This window comes from Silurus meridionalis, chromosome 18 (genome assembly GCF_014805685.1).
Source record: "Silurus meridionalis isolate SWU-2019-XX chromosome 18, ASM1480568v1, whole genome shotgun sequence".
Taxonomy (NCBI): domain Eukaryota; kingdom Metazoa; phylum Chordata; class Actinopteri; order Siluriformes; family Siluridae; genus Silurus; species Silurus meridionalis.
Window position 1 is genome coordinate 1,921,933 of NC_060901.1, and position 21,819 is coordinate 1,943,751.

At 37.8% G+C, this 21,819-nt stretch overlaps 2 protein-coding genes across 5 annotated transcripts in view; one reads left to right on the forward strand and one right to left on the reverse strand.

Annotated features, from left to right (window-relative positions):
- ppfia2 (PTPRF interacting protein alpha 2) overlaps positions 1–3,758 on the reverse strand; it is a 97,750-nt gene extending 93,992 nt beyond the window's left edge. For all 4 annotated transcript variants that reach the window (XR_006928521.1, XM_046872898.1, XM_046872895.1 and 1 more), the window contains exon 1: positions 3,566–3,758. The gene's annotated coding sequence lies outside the window, so the exon portion shown is untranslated. The remainder of the gene's footprint in view (positions 1–3,565) is intronic.
- A 15,077-nt stretch (positions 3,759–18,835) lies between these two features.
- llph (LLP homolog, long-term synaptic facilitation factor) overlaps positions 18,836–21,819 on the forward strand; it is a 5,649-nt gene continuing 2,665 nt past the window's right edge. The window contains exons 1-2 of the mRNA XM_046873400.1: positions 18,836–19,093; positions 20,082–20,338. Coding sequence (XP_046729356.1) covers positions 20,113–20,338 — 226 coding nt within the window. The 5' untranslated portion in view covers positions 18,836–19,093; positions 20,082–20,112. The remainder of the gene's footprint in view (positions 19,094–20,081; positions 20,339–21,819) is intronic.

Sequence of the window (21,819 nt, forward strand, 5' to 3'; positions counted from 1 at the left end):
TCATGGAGGTGGAGGTTTAATGGTTTGAGGTTGTTTTGGAGCAGAGAAGATTCTGGAAAGTGAAAGTGACCCAACACGTCTCCTATTCCACACTTCATCATCATGCAGTTCCGTCTGGACTGCGGCTCGTTGGAGCGACTTCACCTTCCAACAAGACGAAGAGCCGAAGCGCACGTCTGAGTTCTGTACGTGTTATTTAGAGAGCAGACAGACGTCTGGAGTGAGATCTATCATGACCTGCCCAGTCACCTCACCTCAATCCTACTGAACTGCTCTGAGATGAAGAAGAAACAGCTCCATCTAGTGAAGAACATCTCTGGAGAGTTTGAGAAGAAACACAGCAAAATATTTCTGCTGAATGTTTGGAGAAATGAAGTGTTCTGGTGAGAGTGTGTGAAGATGTTCTTAATGCTGATGGAGGATTTTTTACTAAAAAAATAAACTCTGGACTTTTGTAGATTCTTTTGGTCAAAGTCGATCTTCATACGATTACATTATGAAGTTAATTAATAGAAACAAAAGGAACATGCATGTGTCTCTCAAACACCATTAAACACTCGGTGTTTCCACACTTTTTAATATATATTTAATATCTGTATTTTTAGGTTTTCTTTTGTAATTAATTAATTTATATATTTATTTATGTACCAAATGTGTTGGTTTGTTCAGTAATTTGTGGTTTGTTTTTTGTAATCTTTATATATATTTATGGGGTTTTATTTAATTTCACGCTATAGTGAGTATAAGATATTTGAAAGCCTACTGTATATTTCTGTATTTTATATTATATAGTATATTGTGTGTTAATGTGGAAATCTCTGCCTCCATCTTTACAGAGAACAAATATAAAATATAGATATTACATAAATAAATATATGACCAGTCACATTCACCAAGCACCAGGTTTATTCCTGATAAATACACATTAGGAGGAACAGCTTTTGGTTGGGATCAAAACAACAACAACAACAATAATAATATTAATAATAATAACAATAATAATAATAATAATAATAATAATAATAATAATAATAATAATAATAGTTATAATGCATGTCCTCTCAGGGCTTCCGTAGAGGTGTGAACTCCATGCAGTTGATTTGAGTGATGTGGCTATATGTTAAATAATCATGTCTGTTTTTCATATCTGGGTTTGTGTTTCTGCACATGATTAATGGAGGTGGGAGCTCAGGGGTGAACAGCATCCCAGCATCATAAAGCTGCCACTGCTGGGCCCCTGAGGAAGGCCCTTAACCCTCAACTGCTTAGTGTTTAAACAAGATATTTGAGTCACTCCGGAAAAAGGTGTCAGCTAAATAATGTAAATATTTGAATATTAAAAACAATAAGTTTTTTTAAAGGCATCAAAATCTGTTTTTTTTAATATTATTATTATTATTATTATTATTATTATTATTATTATTATTATTACTATACACTACTACTACCACTAAAATACAAAAAAATATACTTTTTTTAAAATATTGTTATTACTATTAGTATTATATTTTAATGTATTTAATAATTAGCAGTAATAGTATATAATATATAATACTATATCATATGATATAATGACAATGGACAGGATTAGAAATGAGTTTATTAGAGAGACAGCACATCTAATAATAAATACTTGATAAATAATAATGAAAAATGATAATAATGTTATGTTAATAAAAAATAAAAAATACTTTTATTATTATGATTATTATTGTATTACTATTAGTATTATATTTGTATGTATTTATTATTAGCTATATATAAGATATATAGTAGTATACAGTATATTATAATATAATAATAAAAACAATAAAATATATACAAATTATTATTATTATTATTATTATTATTATTATTATTATTATTATTATTATATAACTAAACTAATAATATTATAATATTTTTTTTTTAAATAATGATAATAATAATGATCATTTTAATAATGAAAATTACAAGAAATTATAATTTTTTTTCTCCTTTCTTTTTATTATTTCTACTCCGCGGTACAGATGAGAGAAATCAGACATCTGTAGGTTTATATGTTCTGTATATTATCATTTCTATAGCAACAGCAGGTACACAGGAAAAAAAACTGTGTCCTGAGTGTCTATAAGCGTTTATACAGCGGAGTTTCCTATAAGGAGAAATGTGATTATATAAAGGAGATGAAAGGAGTCTCCAGTGTCAGAGCTTTGTAACGGTCAGAGGTAAAGCTGGAAAGAGAGAGAGAGAGAGAGAGAGAGAGAGAGAGAGAGAGAGAGAGATGTATCACTGCTTTAACTCAGCTATCAGTGAGAAGTGATACTGAAGCTGTTTAATATTTAATGTAACTAGAAACAGATAAAAAAACCTACAATGTGTCTTTTTTTCTTAATTTTTTTTTTAAATAAAATCAGTTAGTATGTTACTCTGTGTTTGACTGTAACACGTGTGTGTGTGTGTGTGTGTGTGTGTGTGTGTGTGTGTGTGTAGCTGTAACACATAAGTAATTGAGTTTACAGGACAGCTATCAGTATTCAGCACTCCATTAGTTCATCATTACACCGTAATTAACATTTCAGGGTCATTTCCATTTATTTCTTTATCCCTCTTCCATCCCTCTGTTCCTTGCTCATTCTTCTGTTCCTCGTCCGTTCCTCTATCCTTCTCTGTTCCTCCTCTTTTCCTCCTGTGTTCCTCTGCTATAATGCTAATGAGGGAGAATCCTCAGCCCATTGTCTGAAGTGCATTACATCATACCCGGTGTGTGTGTGTGTGTGTGTGTGTGTGTGTGTGTGTGTGTGTGTGTGTGTGTGAGAGAGAGAGAGAGAGAGAGAGAGAGAGAGAGAGAGAGAGATTGATTTCTGCACTTCAGTTCAGACGCTAATGTGCATTTAATCACTCCATCATCCATCATCCATTCATTCATTCGTTCATTCTTCAGCATGAGAGAGAGATGAATGAAGGATAAATTCCTGGTGTGTGTGTGTGTGTGTGTGTGTGTGTGTGTGTGTGTGTGTGTGTGTGTGTGTGTGTGTGTTTTGCATGTTCCTGCCACACATAGAAACATGACACACAAGACAAGGTGTTATTGCAGCATCTCTCTCTCTTTCTCTCCTCTTTCTCTTTCTCTTTCCTTCGATCTCTTCTCAATTTATCTCTCTCTCTCTCTTCTCTCTCTCTCTCTCTCTCTCTCTCTCTCTGTATCTTTCTGTCTCTCCGTTACTGTGTCCTGTCTTTCTTCATCTCTTTCTCTCTCGCGCTCTCTCTCTCTCTCTCTCTCTCTCTCTCTCTCTGTCTCTCTCTCTCGCTATCTCTTTCTCTGTTTCTCTGTCTCTCTGTCTCTTTCTTTCTTTCCATGTCTGTCTTTCTTCATTTCTCTCTTTTTCTTCTCTCTCCATCACTGTCTGCCTCTCTATATGGCTTTCTCTCTTTCTCCAAATTGAGACTCACATCAGTCTCTCTCTCTCCTCTCATGTGTAAGTGTGTGTGTGTGTGTGTGTGTGTGTGTGTGTGTGTGTGTGTGTGTGTGTGTGTGAGTGACTGCAGCATCCCCTGTGCTGTATGTGTCCGTATCTGTACTCACTGCTTCCTCCTCGTCCTCCGTCAGTCCCCCGGTTGATCAGTGTTCCCAGCTGTGCGGTTCTCCGAACCAATCCCTACTGAATCCCAGATCCACAGCAGGCATCTTTCACATTCCTGATCCTGATCTTAATCCTATGAGCTCCGTCATTGTGCTCCTGCTGAAACCAACATCACTGACACGGCCCGGTGTGAAAGAGAGAGAGAGAGAGAGAGAGAGCGAGAGAGAGAGAGAGAGAGAGCAGCTCTGATGGAGGAGCTGGAAGAGGAGGAGGAGGAGATGGAGATGGAGGAGGGGTCTTAAAGATGCAGCTGGACATTTTTTCAACATCTGCACATGCTTCTGCTTCTCCGATGCTCATGGACTGTCAGAGAGAAGGAGGTGGATTAATCACGGAAATGTTTTCTTTTCTATCACAGATTCTTGAATGAAAAAATATCAGGGTTAAAAAAAATTCTCAGACTGTTAGGTTTCACATCTGGATTTCTTCAAACACTATTTATCCAGAATAATTTATTGTGTATTACGATGTATCATAAGCAACCTTTATAGCACTTTGAACACCAAGTCCACCTTGGTAACACACTTTGAAGGTTGGATTGTATATCATATATATATATATATATATATATATATATATATATATATATATATATATATATATATATATATAAAACAACTTATCATAAGGCATTATACACGTTCTTACTTTAGAGTTTCTATTAGCAAAGTTATATACCGTACATAAATGCATTATAAACACTTTTGTAAACTGTAATGCCTTTTCATAGATCATTATAACAGTGGGTAGGGTGCATTAATGACTTACAGTATCAATTATACAGCAATGATCACTGTGTAATACACATCTGACTTGCAATAGTTATAAACATTCACAAAGCATTCATAGGCAATGAACACAATAAACTTCTCATAAAGGCATTATAACCATTGCTATGAACTGTGTGAACTTGTTATAAGCTGTCTTGGAGTCCCTACATATGTAATTATAACAATGTCCATAATGCCTAACAAATGTATCAGTGCATATTATGTAGGTGAAATGTATTTATATGTCTGTATACATATGACCTTCATAGAGAGTATTAAGTAATCTCAGTGGAATAATTACAAATACTTTCAGTCTGTTTTCTGCACCTTTACCCTCATTAACTATTTATTAATATTTATAAATATGCCAATCAGGATCCACCCCCATTCCTGACCGCCTCATAATCACCTCATTCACGCTGACCATCACTGATCAGGCAACCGGCAGGAGAGCTCCTCTTTAGAGCAGTATGTTAAAGAACATTTGAGGGTAGGTCATAAAACAGCTCACAGGAACCTGGTGGAACCTGGTGAAACCTGGCAGAACCTGGTGTCAGGTGCTGAGTGTGTTCTTGTAACCAGGTCGCTTTTGCTCAGGTTCATTTACTCATGGATTTTAAATAAAATAAAACACACTTGATGTTGATGAAACAACACATAGCAAAGGATAGGACCATTATATATCTAGGCAGACTTTTATAGATCCACAATGAGAGTTAACGAACCACAGCTAAAACTCAAAAATGAGCTTTACATCAGTTATATATAGACAGTATATCTAGAACCAAAGTGAAAAATCATAGGTCCAAAATTATCCTGAGATGAACCACAGATTACATATAAGATATGCAAGAATTATGTACTCTTTCCCAGGCTTCTAGAACCACCAAATGACAGCATAGATTTTGAGTCTCGAAAACTCTTTGTAAAAGCTTTCTAACAGCTGTATAAAAATAATATGTTTAGAACTTAAGATGGTTCTAGAACTATATTTCATTAGTCTATAGTTATGGCAAGATGATTATGGTGAGAGTTTTTGGCATGACACTGAGACTTCAGGCCCACTGTAATACAGATATACTGTATATACTGTATATATAGAGAGTAGTTAACCCTAACACTAGAACTTAAGTAAGAGCTATTTAACAGTTATGTAACCCCTTTAGGATTCTAGATTTACAGTGTAACCACAATAATGGTCCTAGAATGGCAACAAGGGTTTTGTAATATCCATCCTCTGGGAATAATTTAACCATAGTGACGGTTCTAAAACATTTTATACAAAAGGTTCTAGAACAACATAGATATTAAGGTAGCCACAAAGTGAATTCTAGAACCATAATGAAAGAGACGCATTTGTAAAAGTTGTTAGTGAGACCATACCAAGAGCAACACTAAGAATTCTAGAACCACATGCAAACATAGTGAGGATTCTAAAAGTAATGTAACACCAAGAGTTCTGGAACAAAGTTAAGAGTTATGTAACCTTACAGTGGGTTCTAGAGCAATGGTAAGAGTTATTTAGACTTAATGAGGGCTATCGAAAGTTATGATAACACATAAGAAGTTCAAGAACCACATTAAGAATTGTATAACAATACCAACAATTCTGGACGGTTCTAGAAGCAGCGCAATAGCTACATGACCATTCTGTGTATTCTGGAACCACAGTGATGATTATAGAAACTTAGTGAGGTATGAGGACCCATAACAAAAATTATAAATTTGAGCAAAAGATCAAGTACCGCAGTAAAACTTCACAGTAAGACACAACCTTCAGCTCATGATTCAGCCTCAGTGAATTTATCAAACAAACACAACATATTAATAGCTGAATGTGGGAATCCATTGTTCTTTATCTGCATGGTTGTTCAACCACATGTTGTTCCACACACTGTGTTCTTTATGGCATATTAGATGGAGGCATTTTGTTCACATTCAGAACAATCTGATCACTTCATCTGTGTGTACATTCAGATGGCAGATGAAGAAATACCCTGTAGAAGAGATGAATGTTTTATAGCCTCATTTTAGAACTAATGCACTGCATATCACACAGGCTGAATCTCATTAGTACAGCAAAACATTTAAGACTCCAGAGACCTCAATATCTCACACCAGAAAACATTTTGCTGTGAGTAAAAATACTGAAATACACTACACTGCTGGGGGTCTCTATATATTTATATAACTCACTGTGGTTCTAGAGCCCTCTGTATGATTATATAATTAATGCTGTGAAAAAGCACTCTGTATGCTTTTATAAATGCCACCATGGTTCTAGAGACCTTTGTATGATTATGTAACTCCTGCTATTGTTCTAGAGCTCTTTGGATGAGTATGTATATAAGTGCTACTGTGGTTCTGGAGCCCTCTGTAGGGTTATACAAGCCTCACTTTGATTCTAGAGCCTTCTTTGAGAGTATATGTCACTGCTTTTCTAGTGCCTTCTGTATGATTATATATGCTCCACAATGCTCTAGAGCCCTTTATAGGTGTTGCTGTGGTTTGGAGTCCTCGATAGGATTAAATGTGTAACTGTTGTTCTGGAGCCCCCTGTAGTTATTTTTAAGTGTCACTATGGTTCCAGAGCCCTCGGTATGATTTTATAAATTTCGCTGTGGTACTAGAGCCCTCTGTAAGATAATGTAGCCCATGCTGTGGTTCTAAAGCCCTCTGTATGATTATATAATTGTCAATGTGGTTCTAGAGCCCTCAGTATGATCATGTAACTCAGGCTGTGGTTCTAAAGGCTTTTGTATGATTGTGCCACTCTGGTTTTAGATCCCGCTGTATGATATATAAGTGGCACTGTGGTTCCACAGCTCTCTAGATGGTTAGCTCAAACTTTTCCTGTGGTTCTAGAGTCCTCTGTATGATTATATAACTGCCACTGTGCCTCATTAATTATCATTATAGTTCAATTACCTTTAAGCCATGCCCTTAAATAAAAAGAGCCAATCACATCGCTGGTAAAGTTGAAGGCATGAACACGGGTCTAGCAAAAGTGTTCTCAGTGGGAAGTGCAGTGATCATGTCTGTAACAAGCTGAACACCAGCTGTGTGAGACTCTGTGTGTGTGTGTGTGTGTGTGTGTGTGTGTGTGTGTGTGTGTGTGTGTGTGTGTGTGTGAGTGAGTGTGTGTGTGTGTGTGTGTGTGTGTGTGTGTGAGAGAGAGAGAGAGAGAGAGAGAGAGAGAGAGAGAGAGTTGTGTGTGAATGTGTATTATGGTGTGTATTATGGTGTGGTGTGTGCTGTAAATGTGTGTATTAAAGTGTGTATAATATTGTGTACTATGGTGTGTGATGTGTGAAAGTGTGTATTAAGGTGTATAATGATGTGTACTATGGTCTGTTTTGTGTGTGAAAGTGTGCATTGTGGTGTGTATTAAGCTGTGGGTTGTGTGTGAAGGTGTGTATTATGGTGTGTATTAATGTGTGTATTGTGTGTGTATTGTGGTGTATATTAAGGTGTGTTGTGTGTAAAGGTGTGTATTGTGGTGTATATTAAGGTGTGTGTTGTTTGTAAAAGTGTGTATTGTAGTGTGTATAAAGGTGTGTGTGTGTGTATGTCTGTATTGTGTGTGAACGTGTGTATTGAGATGTGTTAGAGGTGGTGTTTGGATGATTGGTGTTAGATTTGGTGTTTGGAAGATTGGTGTTAGAGAATGTGTTTGGTTGATTGGCGATAGAGGTGGTGTTTGGATGATTTGTGTTAGAGGTGGTGTTTGGATGATTGGTGTTAGATTTGGTGTTTGGAAGATTGGTGTTAGAGAATGTGTTTGGTTGATTGGCAATAGAGGTGGTGTTTGGATGAGAGGTGTTAGATTTGGTGTTTGGAAGATTGGTGTTAGATTTGGTGTTTGGATGAGTGGTGTTAGATTTGGTGTTTGGATGAGTGGTGTTAGATTTGGTGTTTGGATGATTTGTGTTAGAGGTGGTGTTTGGATGATTGGTGTTAGATTTGGTGTTTGGAAGATTGGTGTTAGATTTGGTGTTTGGATGAGTGGTGTTAGATTTGGTGTTTGGATGACTTGTGTTAGAGGGGTGTGTGGTTGATTGGTGTAGATTTGGTGTTTGGTTGATTGGCGACAGAGATGGTGTTTGGATGAAAGGTGTTAGATTTGGTGTTTGGAAGATTGGTGTTAGAGGTGGTGTCTGGGTGAGTGGTGTTAGATTTGGTGTTTGGGTGATTGGTTTTAGAGGTGGTGTTTGGTTGAGTGGTGATAAAGGTGGTGTTTGGTTGATTGGTGATAGAGGTGGTGTTTGGATGAGATGTGTTAGATTTGGTGTTTGGAAGATTGGTGTTAGAGGTGGTGTCTGGGTGAGTGGTGTTAGATTTGGTGTTTGGGTGATTGGTTTTAGAGGTGGTGTTTGGTTGAGTGGTGATAGAGGTGGTGTTTGGTTGATTGGCAATAGAGGTGGTGTTTGGATGAGAGGTGTTAGATTTGGTGTTTGGAAGATTGGTGTTAGAGGTGGTGTCTGGGTGAGTGGTGTTAGATTTGGTGTTTGGGTGATTGGTTTTAGAGGTGGTGTTTGGTTGAGTGGTGATAGAGGTGGTGTTTGGTTGATTGGCGATAGAGGTGGTGTTTGGATGAGAGGTGTTAGATTTGGTGTTTGGAAGATTGGTGTTAGAGGTGGTGTCTGGGTGAGTGGTGTTAGATTTGGTGTTTGGGTGATTGGTTTTAGAGGTGGTGTTTGGTTGAGTGGTGATAGAGGTGGTGTTTGGTTGATTGGTGATAGAGGTGGTGTTTGGATGAGATGTGTTAGATTTGGTGTTTGGAAGATTGGTGTTAGAGAATGTGTTTGGTTGATTGTTGATAGAGGTGGTGTTTGGTTGATTGGCGACAGAGGTGGTGTTTGGATGATTGGTGTTAGATTTGGTGTTTGGAAGATTGGTGTTAGATTTGGTGTTTGGATGAGTGGTGTTAGATTTGGTGTTTGGATGAGTGGTGTTAGATTTGGTGTTTGGATGATTTGTGTTAGATTTGGTGTTTGGAAGATTGGTGTTAGATTTGGTGTTTGGAAGATTGGTGTTAGATTTGGTGTTTGGTTGATTGTTGATAGAGGTGGTGTTTGGATGATTGGTGTTAGATTTGGTGTTTGGATGAGTGGTGTTAGATTTGGTGTTTGGATGATTTGTGTTAGAGGTGGTGTTTGGATGATTGGTGTTAGATTTGGTGTTTGGAAGATTGGTGTTAGATTTGGTGTTTGGATGAGTGGTGTTAGATTTGGTGTTTGGATGACTTGTGTTAGAGGGGTGTGGTTGATTGGTGTAGATTTGGTGTTTGGTTGATTGGCGACAGAGATGGTGTTTGGATGAAAGGTGTTAGATTTGGTGTTTGGATGATTGGTGTTAGATTTGGTGTTTGGAAGATTGGTGTTAGATTTGGTGTTTGGATGAGTGGTGTTAGATTTGGTGTTTGGATGATTTGTGTTAGAGGTGGTGTTTGGATGATTGGTGTTAGATTTGGTGTTTGGAAGATTGGTGTTAGATTTGGTGTTTGGATGAGTGGTGTTAGATTTGGTGTTTGGATGAGTGGTGTTAGATTTGGTGTTTGGATGATTTGTGTTAGAGGTGGTGTTTGGATGATTGGTGTTAGATTTGGTGTTTGGAAGATTGGTGTTAGATTTGGTGTTTGGATGAGTGGTGTTAGATTTGGTGTTTGGATGACTTGTGTTAGAGGGGTGTGTGGTTGATTGGTGTAGATTTGGTGTTTGGTTGATTGGTGATAGAGGTGGTGTTTGGATGAGATGTGTTAGATTTGGTGTTTGGAAGATTGGTGTTAGAGGTGGTGTCTGGGTGAGTGGTGTTAGATTTGGTGTTTGGGTGATTGGTTTTAGAGGTGGTGTTTGGTTGAGTGGTGATAGAGGTGGTGTTTGGTTGATTGGCAATAGAGGTGGTGTTTGGATGAGAGGTGTTAGATTTGGTGTTTGGAAGATTGGTGTTAGAGGTGGTGTCTGGGTGAGTGGTGTTAGATTTGGTGTTTGGGTGATTGGTTTTAGAGGTGGTGTTTGGTTGAGTGGTGATAGAGGTGGTGTTTGGTTGATTGGCGATAGAGGTGGTGTTTGGATGAGAGGTGTTAGATTTGGTGTTTGGAAGATTGGTGTTAGAGGTGGTGTCTGGGTGAGTGGTGTTAGATTTGGTGTTTGGGTGATTGGTTTTAGAGGTGGTGTTTGGTTGAGTGGTGATAGAGGTGGTGTTTGGTTGATTGGTGATAGAGGTGGTGTTTGGATGAGATGTGTTAGATTTGGTGTTTGGAAGATTGGTGTTAGAGAATGTGTTTGGTTGATTGTTGATAGAGGTGGTGTTTGGATGAGAGGTGTTTGGATAAGTGGTGTTAGGGTCAGTGTTTGGTGTTGAGATGATTAGTCTGGGATTAGTAGTATTCATGTTATTAATTGATTTTGCTGTACACTAAATATATAGTTGTTGTTTTTTTTGTCACCACACACACACACACACACACACACACACACACACACACACACACACACACACACACACACAAATGACAAATGGCGAGTACATAAAGCGGTGCAGTAAAGCAGTTTATTGGCTGTTAGCAGCGGTTGTACAGGGGAAAGATCAGGGTTATAAACACGCTGCACTTCATTATGGCGGATGGCGGAGGTGGAGAAGCTGATGGATTGGGGGATGAGTGGAGAAATGAACGTCCGTGTGGAGAGAGATACACACTGATGGAGGACTGGAGTGTTATAGATGCCCTGAATCGTCACCTGTAATTAGCAGCTAATTACTGACCCCTGCTGGGGGACTGATAAAAACCCTCAGCCATGCCCACTCCCTTTCTTTTTTTCTCTCTTTTTATGCAGTAGCCTTCCTTCATCCTTCACTTTTTCTAACGTGGCACTCTGTGAACACGTGACTCTCCACTTCCTGCTGCTGCTTATTGTTTATTCTGCACTGAGTCTGAATTTTATTCATATTGGGGTTTTATTTTCTATTCCTATAACATACTGTAGAAATAAAACAGACAGAAAGACAGATAAGTACATAAACAAAAAATATATATATTCATTACTTCATTCATTAGTTAATATAAAGACAGATAAATAAATAAATCAATGAACAAACACCAAAAATACAAGCATTTTACACAAAACATAAATAAATATGTATATACATACAATAAATAAATAGATTTGTATATACAAACAAAATTAATACATAGATACATATTTGTACATAAAATAAATAAACAAATTACTCAATTAATTAATTTAAAGAATCATGTATATACTGTCTATGCACTCAACAATAAATAAATACATAATAAATAAATAAATAAATAAATAAATAAATAAATAAATAAATAATAAATAATTGCAGATAAAAGGCAAAAAGGTCATGAAAAACAAGAAAAGTAATAGATAGATACATTTTTCAAATAAATGCAAAAATAACTAGAACGGCAGCTGAACTTATTCATTTATTTTCCACTTATATATTATTCAGTTCCATTTAAGTTTTTTTGTATTTTTGTTTAGTTTTTTTTTCTTAAACATTTGCAGATTTACAAAAATCCAAAAGGCATGAAGGAAGAAAGGAGGGAAAGAAGAAGGAATAGATTAGAGGAAGAAAAGAAGGAAAGAAAGAGGGATGGAGGGAAGGGTGGAAAGGAGGGGGTGGATTAAGAAAAGAAAGAAGGAAACAAATTAAATAAGGAAGGAAGGAAGGAAGGAAGGAAGGAAGGAAGGAAGGAAGGAAGGAAGGACGAAAGAGGAATAATTGTCAGGAGAGAAAGTGTAAAATTGTTTATCGACTGAACACACACTTCCTGTCAGCTTGTGTGTGTGTGTGTGTGTGTGTGTGTGTGTGTGTGTGTGTGTGTGTGTGTATGTGAGTTATAAATAAACAGACAGACAGACAGACAGACAGACAGGTGGAGATAAAATTAATATCATGTCTTCATTCTCTCCCGGGTGTAAAAGGCTTCTGCTGCTTGCATGATCATTGGACATTTAGGGCTTTAGTTGCTAAGCAACCGTCCAGCGGTGGCCCGTGGGGGCGGAGCTACATGAAACCACAGCAGCCTCAACATGGCAGCAAACCATCATTACATTCAACATGTGGAGGGAACGGAGGGAGAGAAGGACAACACTCCTCGACTCTCTGTCTCGTTTCCTGTTCTTCTTTATCTCTCTATCTCTCTCTCTCTCTCTCTCTCTCTCTCTCTCTCTCTGTCAGACGGGGCGGAGTAAATACAACTTATTTAAATATGGTTTGTTGTGATTGTTAATGTATTGAAGAGCTCCTGCTGTAGTAGTGTAGAACACACACACACACACACACACACATACTAACATACTTATCTGAAAAAAATTTGAAAAAGAGGTAGAAACACAATCATTAAATCTGACTAATTAGTTTAACATATGCAAATTACTCCCGGTGTGTCCCCGCCTCCTTTATCAAACACCGTCGTTCACGTCATTCGCTCCTGACGTTCATCAATGGCGTGAATAAAAACTCACTATGGTGTGAACGTGACACAACATCCAGTACGTCATGGATCTACTCTAATCCGCTATACAGTCTGCAGTGATGACGTAATCCATTACTGCAATAATACTTTTAATTCCAAATCTCGTTACTCTGCCACCTACTGGTCATTTATGATTCTGCAGCATAAATGAATTCACTCCGTTTGACATTCTTCGTTCTGAAGTCATTCGAAAACGAAATTCTATTCAGTTCAATGCTTTCAATGCACTTTTAACAATGCAGCTTGAAACACCCCCTAATGAGCAAGCCTGTGGCAGAGGAAACAGCAGAGGAACCAAAAAAAGGAACCAGGCTCAAAAACCCATCCTCATCTGGTTGACACTAAACGTCCATTCATTGTAGCTCCATCATTTTTTAGGTTTTCAGCTGATGGAGTCTCGGGTGTAAAACTGTTCATGGTGAGTTTACTGTAGCTATTGTAGAAGACTTTTTATATTAATTAAAGTCCAAATCCATCCTCATGGTTGAAACCTCCACAGGAACATCATGGATCTTTGTTCATGTGGAGAACATCCTCAGCTGCACCGTGGAGAGTCCAGTTAAAGAGAACATTTCGTTTTGGTTCGGACTGCAGGTGGATCTTGAAGTTGCGTTAAACCCATGATGTTATTTTTTTTTTCAAGAGCATCACCAAGTGCTTGATTCCTTGGTATACTGCAGCATTCTAAAGTTTAAACCAGTTGCTTCATTTTCTCACTAATGTTAGAGCAGCAGATTCTTCAGTGTTAAAACAGTAGCAACCCTCATATAGTGTGTAATGGTTTTAATGGAAATTGTATTGGTCTTAATGGAAACTGTATCGTTAGAATTCTGGGGGTTTCTCCTGTAAATTATTTTGCGTACTGATGCTGATGATTTTTTGTTATTAAGACAACAGAACATCTTTTGGAAGCTTGTAAATCATGTGATGGTGTCTACTGGACACCATTAGGGACCATTAAAAAATCATCCAGACTCAAGTAAGTTTCTACACTGGTTTGAGGATGGTGATTTGATGATCTAAATGAACAGGCGATTCCATGGAAACCACTGGGTAATGTTTTGAATGGTGAACAGGTGATGGTTTGTAATGGGATTTGTAATCGAAACTATTAGAACTGATGGCGCTTAATACATGTCACATGGACTTTACAGGACAGTGAAATTCTTTCTTCACATATCCCAATGATGTTAGGAAGCTTGGGTCAGAGCAAAGGGTCAGACATGATCCAGTGCATCTGGAGAAGATGGTTAAGGGCGTTGCTCAAAGTGGCAGCTTGGTGATACTGGGGTTTAAAGCCGTGACCTTCTGATCAGTAACCCTGAACCTTAACCACTGTGCTAGCACCTTACAAAGGGTTCTGTTGGGTTTTTTTTTTATACCAACACCTTCTGACCAATCAGATTCAAGAACTAGATGATAAAAAGCTCCAGCTGAAGGTTTAATGTGTGGATAATCATTCTACATTCTACACATCTTCTAGACATGTTGTAATAGAGAAGGTGACTGAGTCAGGAGGTTCTGCTCTTTACAAGCCGGGGATAAACCCACAGCCTGAGGAGTCACAGCCCAAAGAAATCAATATCAATTCCACACATAATGCCACACTTTCAAATGGCTGTAATGATCCCCAGAATCGAAGCACACAACATTCACTATTACACACACCAACATTCACCATCACACTCACTAATATTCACTGTTACACACATCAACATTCACCATCACATTCATCAACATTCACTATTACACAAACCAATATTCACCATCACACACATCAACATTCACCAACACATTCACCAACATTCACCATCACACACACCAACATTCACCAACACATTCACCAACATTTACCATCACACACACCAAAATTCACCATCACACACCATAATTCACTATCACACACCAACATTTACCATCACACACCAACATTCACCATCACACACCATAATTTACCATCACACACCAACATTCACCATCACACACACACCAACATTCACCAACACACTATCATTCACTATCACACTGTTGGTGTGTATATTGTTAGATGATGTCTGATGCACTAGATGTCAGTAATGTAGCTACCTGCACATTCAGCTGAAACCTCCGGGATGAAACTATCAGTTGACTCGACTACAGAACTCTTAGAGCTTATTTGTAAAAGAACTCACTAGGAAATCTCCGGAATCTTTGGGAGATGGGAGTCGGACTGTAGATGAATGGTTCTTCAGAGCAATGTGTGTGTGTGTGTGTGTGTGTGTGTGTGTGTGTGTGTGTGTGTGTGTGTGAGTCAGTGGTGTAAAGCTGTAATTAACACCGGCAGCTGCACACTCAGCCAAACTCTAATTACACTGCAGCTGGTGGCCTGAACTTTCCTTCTATCTCTCTCTACCTTTCCCTCTATACCTCTACCCCTTCTCTACCTTTTACTTCACCTCTTCTTACTACTCCTTCTTTCCCACTCATCAGTGATGGACAGTACGGAAGTAAATGTAATGCGTTCCTGTACTTTAGCATTTTTTTTGCGTATCTGTACTCGTGAAACACGCAGCGAGTCACCAATCAGGATCGAGCGCACGCTCTGTTTTACACGTGTTCTGATCGACGCTCAGTGCAGCTACTGATCACCAACATACAGTTCAGCATCAGTTCAACATCAAGCAGAACATTTACAGAGGAATAAATGATGAAGAAACTCCACACTCAAACTCGACACAACACACGTGGGATTATTTAGATGATTTAATTAAAGTAGTTGAAATCATGTAAAGTAGTTGAAATCATTGTTCATGATGATTATAATAGAAATCAATCAGAGTTTGAGTCTTTAATATCATTCTATTAATAGATCAGTGTGCTGAGAGTCACATTCGAGTCTTTACACAGAAACTGAGGTGATTGAGTGAAGAATCTGAAATAATAACAGGAACATTAGAGCCACCTCTCCTCTGCACTACACTGTTATCAATATAGAAAAAACACAAAGTAAAATAATAATTTAATTAATAATAATAATATTAATAATAAATAAAAAAATAAATAAATACATACATACATTTGTTTTATTCTCTCTCTCTCTCTCTCTCTCTCTCTCTCTCTCTCTCGCTAGATAGATAGATAGATAGATAGATAGATAGATAGATAGATAGATAGATAGATAGATAGATAGATAGATAGATAGATAGATAGAACAGCGTAATAACTGTAATGTGGCTCGGTGTGAATCTGCTGCGTGAAGAGCATTCAGAGGTCAAGCTTGGATGAGTTTAGGATGGAGTGTGAAAAAAAGGGTGCAAATCCACACACACACACACACACACACACACACACACACACACACACACACACACACCTGCATTGTTGAGACAGCATAATATGATTATGGGCAGGGAGAGAATGTTGCTTGGCAACACATGCTGCATGCCAAAAACCAGGTGTGTGTGTGTGTGTGTGTGTGTGTGTGTGTGTGTGTGTGTGAGACAAGGAGAAAAAAAGGTTAAATCCGCAGAGAGATTTCTGACACACAAACAGAAAACACACAACAGTAACGAGGGTTTGGCAAGATTAGCATGCTAGTCATTAGTTCTGATAATATTTCACACAGTAAACACACAGTCACAGGATTCAGTCATAATTATAGAGGTATTTTTAACTACAACGTTTCTGCCTTTACACATGAAAACACAAACCCAGGACACATTTATTAATGGCATTTATTTCAGTATTCAGCAGCACATCCTGCAGAACTTCACCTGATCCCACACACACCGCTCTTTACATCTCATTTATTATCTGTCCACTGTTCATGATCTACAAATTTACACCAACACCACGAAACCCAACATCCTGTGGACTACTGAGCCGAAATTATGTGGACACCTGACTATTAGATTAGAAGGTGATACTTTTTAAACTTCACATTCCACGTTTCTCTATTTGCTGGTGTAATGAGCTTCACTCTTCCAGGATGATAATCCACTAGATATTTGTGGAGATTCATTCAGCTACAAAGGTGTTCGTAAAGTCAGTAAATAAAAAAGTCACGTTAGTCTTGAGCCATTGCTATGGAAACGATAGCGTATTGATCCTACACAATGCTGCACTGCTGTCTGAGCTGAGCTTCTGGACTATTCATCAACACTTAAACACTTTGTCTTTACTAAAACAGGAATTATTTAATATTTTATTATAGATTTATTGTGGTAAAATGTAAAACTACAAAACAAGTAGATGAGAGCTGCTTCTCCCCCTGCTGGTCTGGAGTAACAAGTACACAGATCAGTTTGATTTGTATAGCGTTTTTTACTGATGTAACAAAGCAGCGTTACACAAATAAATAGATACAAATATACATTTACAATTTTTTACATTTGTGTTGACTCGTGCGGACTCATGTTGACTCATGTGGACTCGTGTTGATTTGTATTGATTCGTGTTGACTCGTGTTGATTTGTGTTGACTTGTGTGGACTTGTATTGATTTGTGTTGACTTGTGCGGACTCGTGTTGACTCGTGCGGACTCGTGTTGACTCATGTGGACTCGTTGACTTGTGCGGACTCGTGTGGACTCGTGTTGATTTGTGTTGACTCGTATGGACTCGTGTTGATTTGTGTTGACTCGTGCGGACTCGTGTTGACTCGTGTTGACTCGTGTTGACTCGTGCGGACTCGTGTTGACTCGTGCGGACTCGTGTTGACTCGTGTGGACTCGTGTTGATTTGTGTTGACTCGTGTGGATTTGTGTTGATTTGTGTTGACTCGTGTGGACTCGTGTTGACTCGTGCGGACTCGTGTTGACTCGTGTTGACTTGCGTAGACTCGTGTGGACTCGTGTGGACTCGTGTTGACTCGTGTGGACTCGTGCAGACTTGTGCGGACTCGTGTTGACTCGTGTTGATTTGTGTTTACTCGTGTGGACTCATGTTGACTTGTGCTGACTCGTGTGGACACGTGTGGACTCGTGTTGACTCGTGTTGACTCGTGTGGACTCGTGTTGACTTGTGCTGACTCGTGTGGACACGTGCGGACTCGTGTGGTCTCTTTTTGCTGAATCGGATGGCATATTAGGATCTCCTCTTCTCCTGTTCTGTGTGATTGTGTTGAGTTCTGGGTGATGTTCAGAAGGCTTCAGAATGTGTAAACAGATACACAAGACTTCACTGGAGTTTACTTCTGCATTAGGGGATGAATCAGCGATATTTTTCATGATGAAGCTAATGGGAAAAGGAAGAAAAAAAACAAAAAGGGACCAGAAGTGTACACTTTTACACATATAATCAATACATTATAAAATATAATCAATATAATCATAAATAGTCATCAATTTAACCAATAAATGAAAGATTTAAATCGCCTGCCATGAGCATTTATATTATATAAACTACTGTTACCTGTTTCTTTCTTCCCTACTTTATTTATTTATTTATTTACATTTGCTATAATATTCACGTGTATAGGAGTGGATCTTTCATTTTGCTATCAGTTTTATTTTCTATATTTCATCATTTATTTGTATTTGTTTATCTTGATATGTATTTAATTATTTATTATTTAATCGTTTATTATTCAAACTGTTTATCAGCTTTATTATGTTTTTATTCTGCAGTGACACAAACTTTAAATTGGAGATATTTGATGGCTCTAAAATGGCCGACAGGAAGTGAGCTTTCCGGACCGGAAGTTAATTTTCTAAACAATTCTTTTTTTAATCAAAACTTAATAAACTAGTCCTAAAGCCATTGCATTTTTTTTTATAAATTATGTTATAGAACTTAATATTTTTATAAAGTTCTCCGCACAATAACATGTTGCGCTTTAAAAGAATGTTGCTAGGTAGATTTCGGGCAGTCATTAAACAAGAGGTCCCGGATGAATACACGGTCTCTGATTGGTTCAAAAGAGCTACACGTGACGCTACCGGAAAAACGATGCGGAAAATATACACTACTAAATTAACCGAATTAAAATACGCTTGATTTTCCTCGTAAATTGTTATATGCACAATTTTAACATTTAGTTTGGTTGAAAAAAATTAAGTATTTTTTATGTCATAAAATGTAAAACGTTCCACCGTGATGACGTGTTTACCCACTATAGTCATTACTGTCGTAAAACTTGTCCATCACACTCGCTTTCCGGTAGTTGCGAGCACGTGTGTAGTGCTGAGGTGCAGTGTGTTCAGTACACCGTCAGTAAGTAAAGTTTTATTCATATTATTATATATTTATATTTATATTAAAAGCAGTAAAGTTATAATGCGGCGGTGAAGCAGGAGATGATGAAGATGTGCTCGGTGTGAGAAATGTCACTTTTGATTAGTTTTATATTTTAAATATAATTTGTGGTGTATTTAATCGTTTATTAGTTTTTCTGTTATTCTGTAAATCATCCCACATTTATTTATTCGTTTTTATTCCTTTATCATTTTTAACTTGAATCATGTAAATAATGATCCTGCTCTTGAGAGGACACACACACACACACACACACACACACACACACACACTTGTACCCAGGCGTGTGCGATCTTGACGCAAAAAAAAAAAAAAAAAAAAATCACGATTAGGGCTGGAACTAACGATTATTTTGATAATCGATTAATCGACCGATTTTTTTCTTCGATTAATCGGATTTGAAGTTTTGCTTATTATAACTATATAAAACTTTAATTCATGTTTATGTATAAAGTTGTACAAAATCATTTAGAGATGAAGCTTCTTTAATGTAGACACTATAAAGTTTTGTTCTCTGTGGCTGTGTTTCGGTTCGGCTTTTGCGATTTACTCGATTGTTAAATCGCACATCGTTAAAACACTAATGATCTTTAATTATAAACAGTTTATATATCATACACTGCTATTTCACAGATCAGATCTGAGTGGCGTCACACCCCCGAGTTTACTGCCAAATTAAACTTTCATTTAGAAAATTTACACTCGAGTTGAAAAGCAACAGAACTATGGATCATCTGAAAGATCTGAACTCCTCTTTATTATAACTATATGTATACGCCTCCTTCCAGCGTGTGAAGGAAACGTGACGCTTCACTACTTCAGTCTTCAGATACGAAGTGAACTGTGGTGTATTTGAGTAAAACTGGATCGTGAGTGTGTTCACACACTCGTACTGTAAAAACAGGATTATTTTACATTCATTCCCGTCTCCCTCTGTGTCTGGTAGGGTTTTTTTTCGCTCCTCCGACCGGGTTGCCATGGCGAAGAGTCTGCGCAGTAAGTGGAAGAGGAAGATGAGGGCGGAGAAGAGGAAGAAGAACGCTCCTAAAGAGCTCGCTCGTCTGAAGGTGGCTCTGGGGCAGGAGGGTAAAGGAGACATCAGCATGAAGGACGTGTGTGAGACGGCCACGCTGGTGTCTCCTCACACGCTCACGGAGAGAGCACAGGGAGACGTGGAGATCAGAGACGACTCCGGAGAACAGGGTGAGATTTCTACATTCGAGCATGCATTCAGGGTTTTCTTTCTTTTTTCTCTCTTTTTCTTTCTTTTTTCTCTTTCTCTCTTTTCTTTCTTTCTTTTTCTTTTCTTCTTCTTTCTATTTTTCTTTCTCTTATTCTTTCTTTTTCTCTTTCTTTCTTTTTTCTCTTTCTTTCTCTCTTTTCTTTTCTTTCTTTCTTCTTTCTTTCTTTCTTTTTTTCTTTCTTTCTTTCTTTTTCTTTCTTATTTCTTTCTTTTTCTCTTTCTTTCTTTTCTTTCTCTCTTTTCTTTCTTTCCTGCTTTTTCTTCTTTTTCTTTCTTTCTTTCCTGCTTTTTCTTCTTTTTCTTTCTTTCTTTCTTTCTTTTTCTTTCTTATTTCTTTCTTTTTCTCTTTCTTTCTTTTTCTTTCTCTCTTTTTCTCTTTCTTTTTTTCTCTCTCTCCTAATCATCAAATTGATCTTTTTACATTTTAATTAAAAAAAGGGATTTTTATTAGTAATAATAAATAAATGTTTATAAATAAATTAAATTTAAAGATGATGATGATGATGATGATGAAGTTTAACACGTGTAGGTTTCAGGAGGTTCGTTTGAATGTTTGAACTCCACGGATCTACAGCTACAACTCGAACGTCCTCGTAGGCCCAGTGTTGAGTGTGTTTTCTGGATCTACTGTGAGTTTTGATTTCATGTAGTGTAGCGATGAGGAAGGCTGCGTTCATGATCTTCGTGGTGGTTGTAGAAGCTCCTGTGTGATGTAGGAAGTATTTTACACTCACGAGGTGAAAGCTGAAGTTTGTTCTGCTCAGCTGTTGTGTAAATGTTTTGATGGCACCTCTGAGATTTGGGAAAGGAAACATCACTGGTGATGTGAAAAGGTGTGGTTTATTTGATGAAGAAGAGCAGCGTAGTTTTTTTTAGAGACTCGTGAGGGAATTGAAGAAAGGACCAGCTATATTGGTTCATGGTTCTAGAGTTCGTGAAGGTGTTGTGATTCTTCTCTGGACTGATTCTATGGAATATCGTGAGTTTTTGAATCAGTTCCAGGTCAAATGCTGCGTGTTGATGTTACGGTTCATGGCCTTAATTTTTCACTTTTCAATGTTCATACCTCCAACAACTGTTCAGAGCGAATCCATTATTTCACCTTCTAGCTGCTCGACGTGATGTTTCTCAGGATTGGATGATTTTTGTTGCTGGGGATTTTAATTGCACTTTAGACAGAAACCATGAAGAACCTGCCGTTATCTGATCTTCAGAACATGTCTGTTGCCCCAGCACAGAGCAGCACTGTATAAAAGGTCTGAGAAGATGGGATGGAGTCTGATGAAGTTCCATGGAATCTTCTAGAAGAAAGAGCCCAAGAGGCAGCCGTTCATGCAAAGTTTACATCTTCTCGCAACATGCTTCAACATGTATCTGTTTTTAGAAGATGGAGAAGAAGATTGTAAAATAAAGACCTTCCAGCGGGAGGAGAAGTGACTGA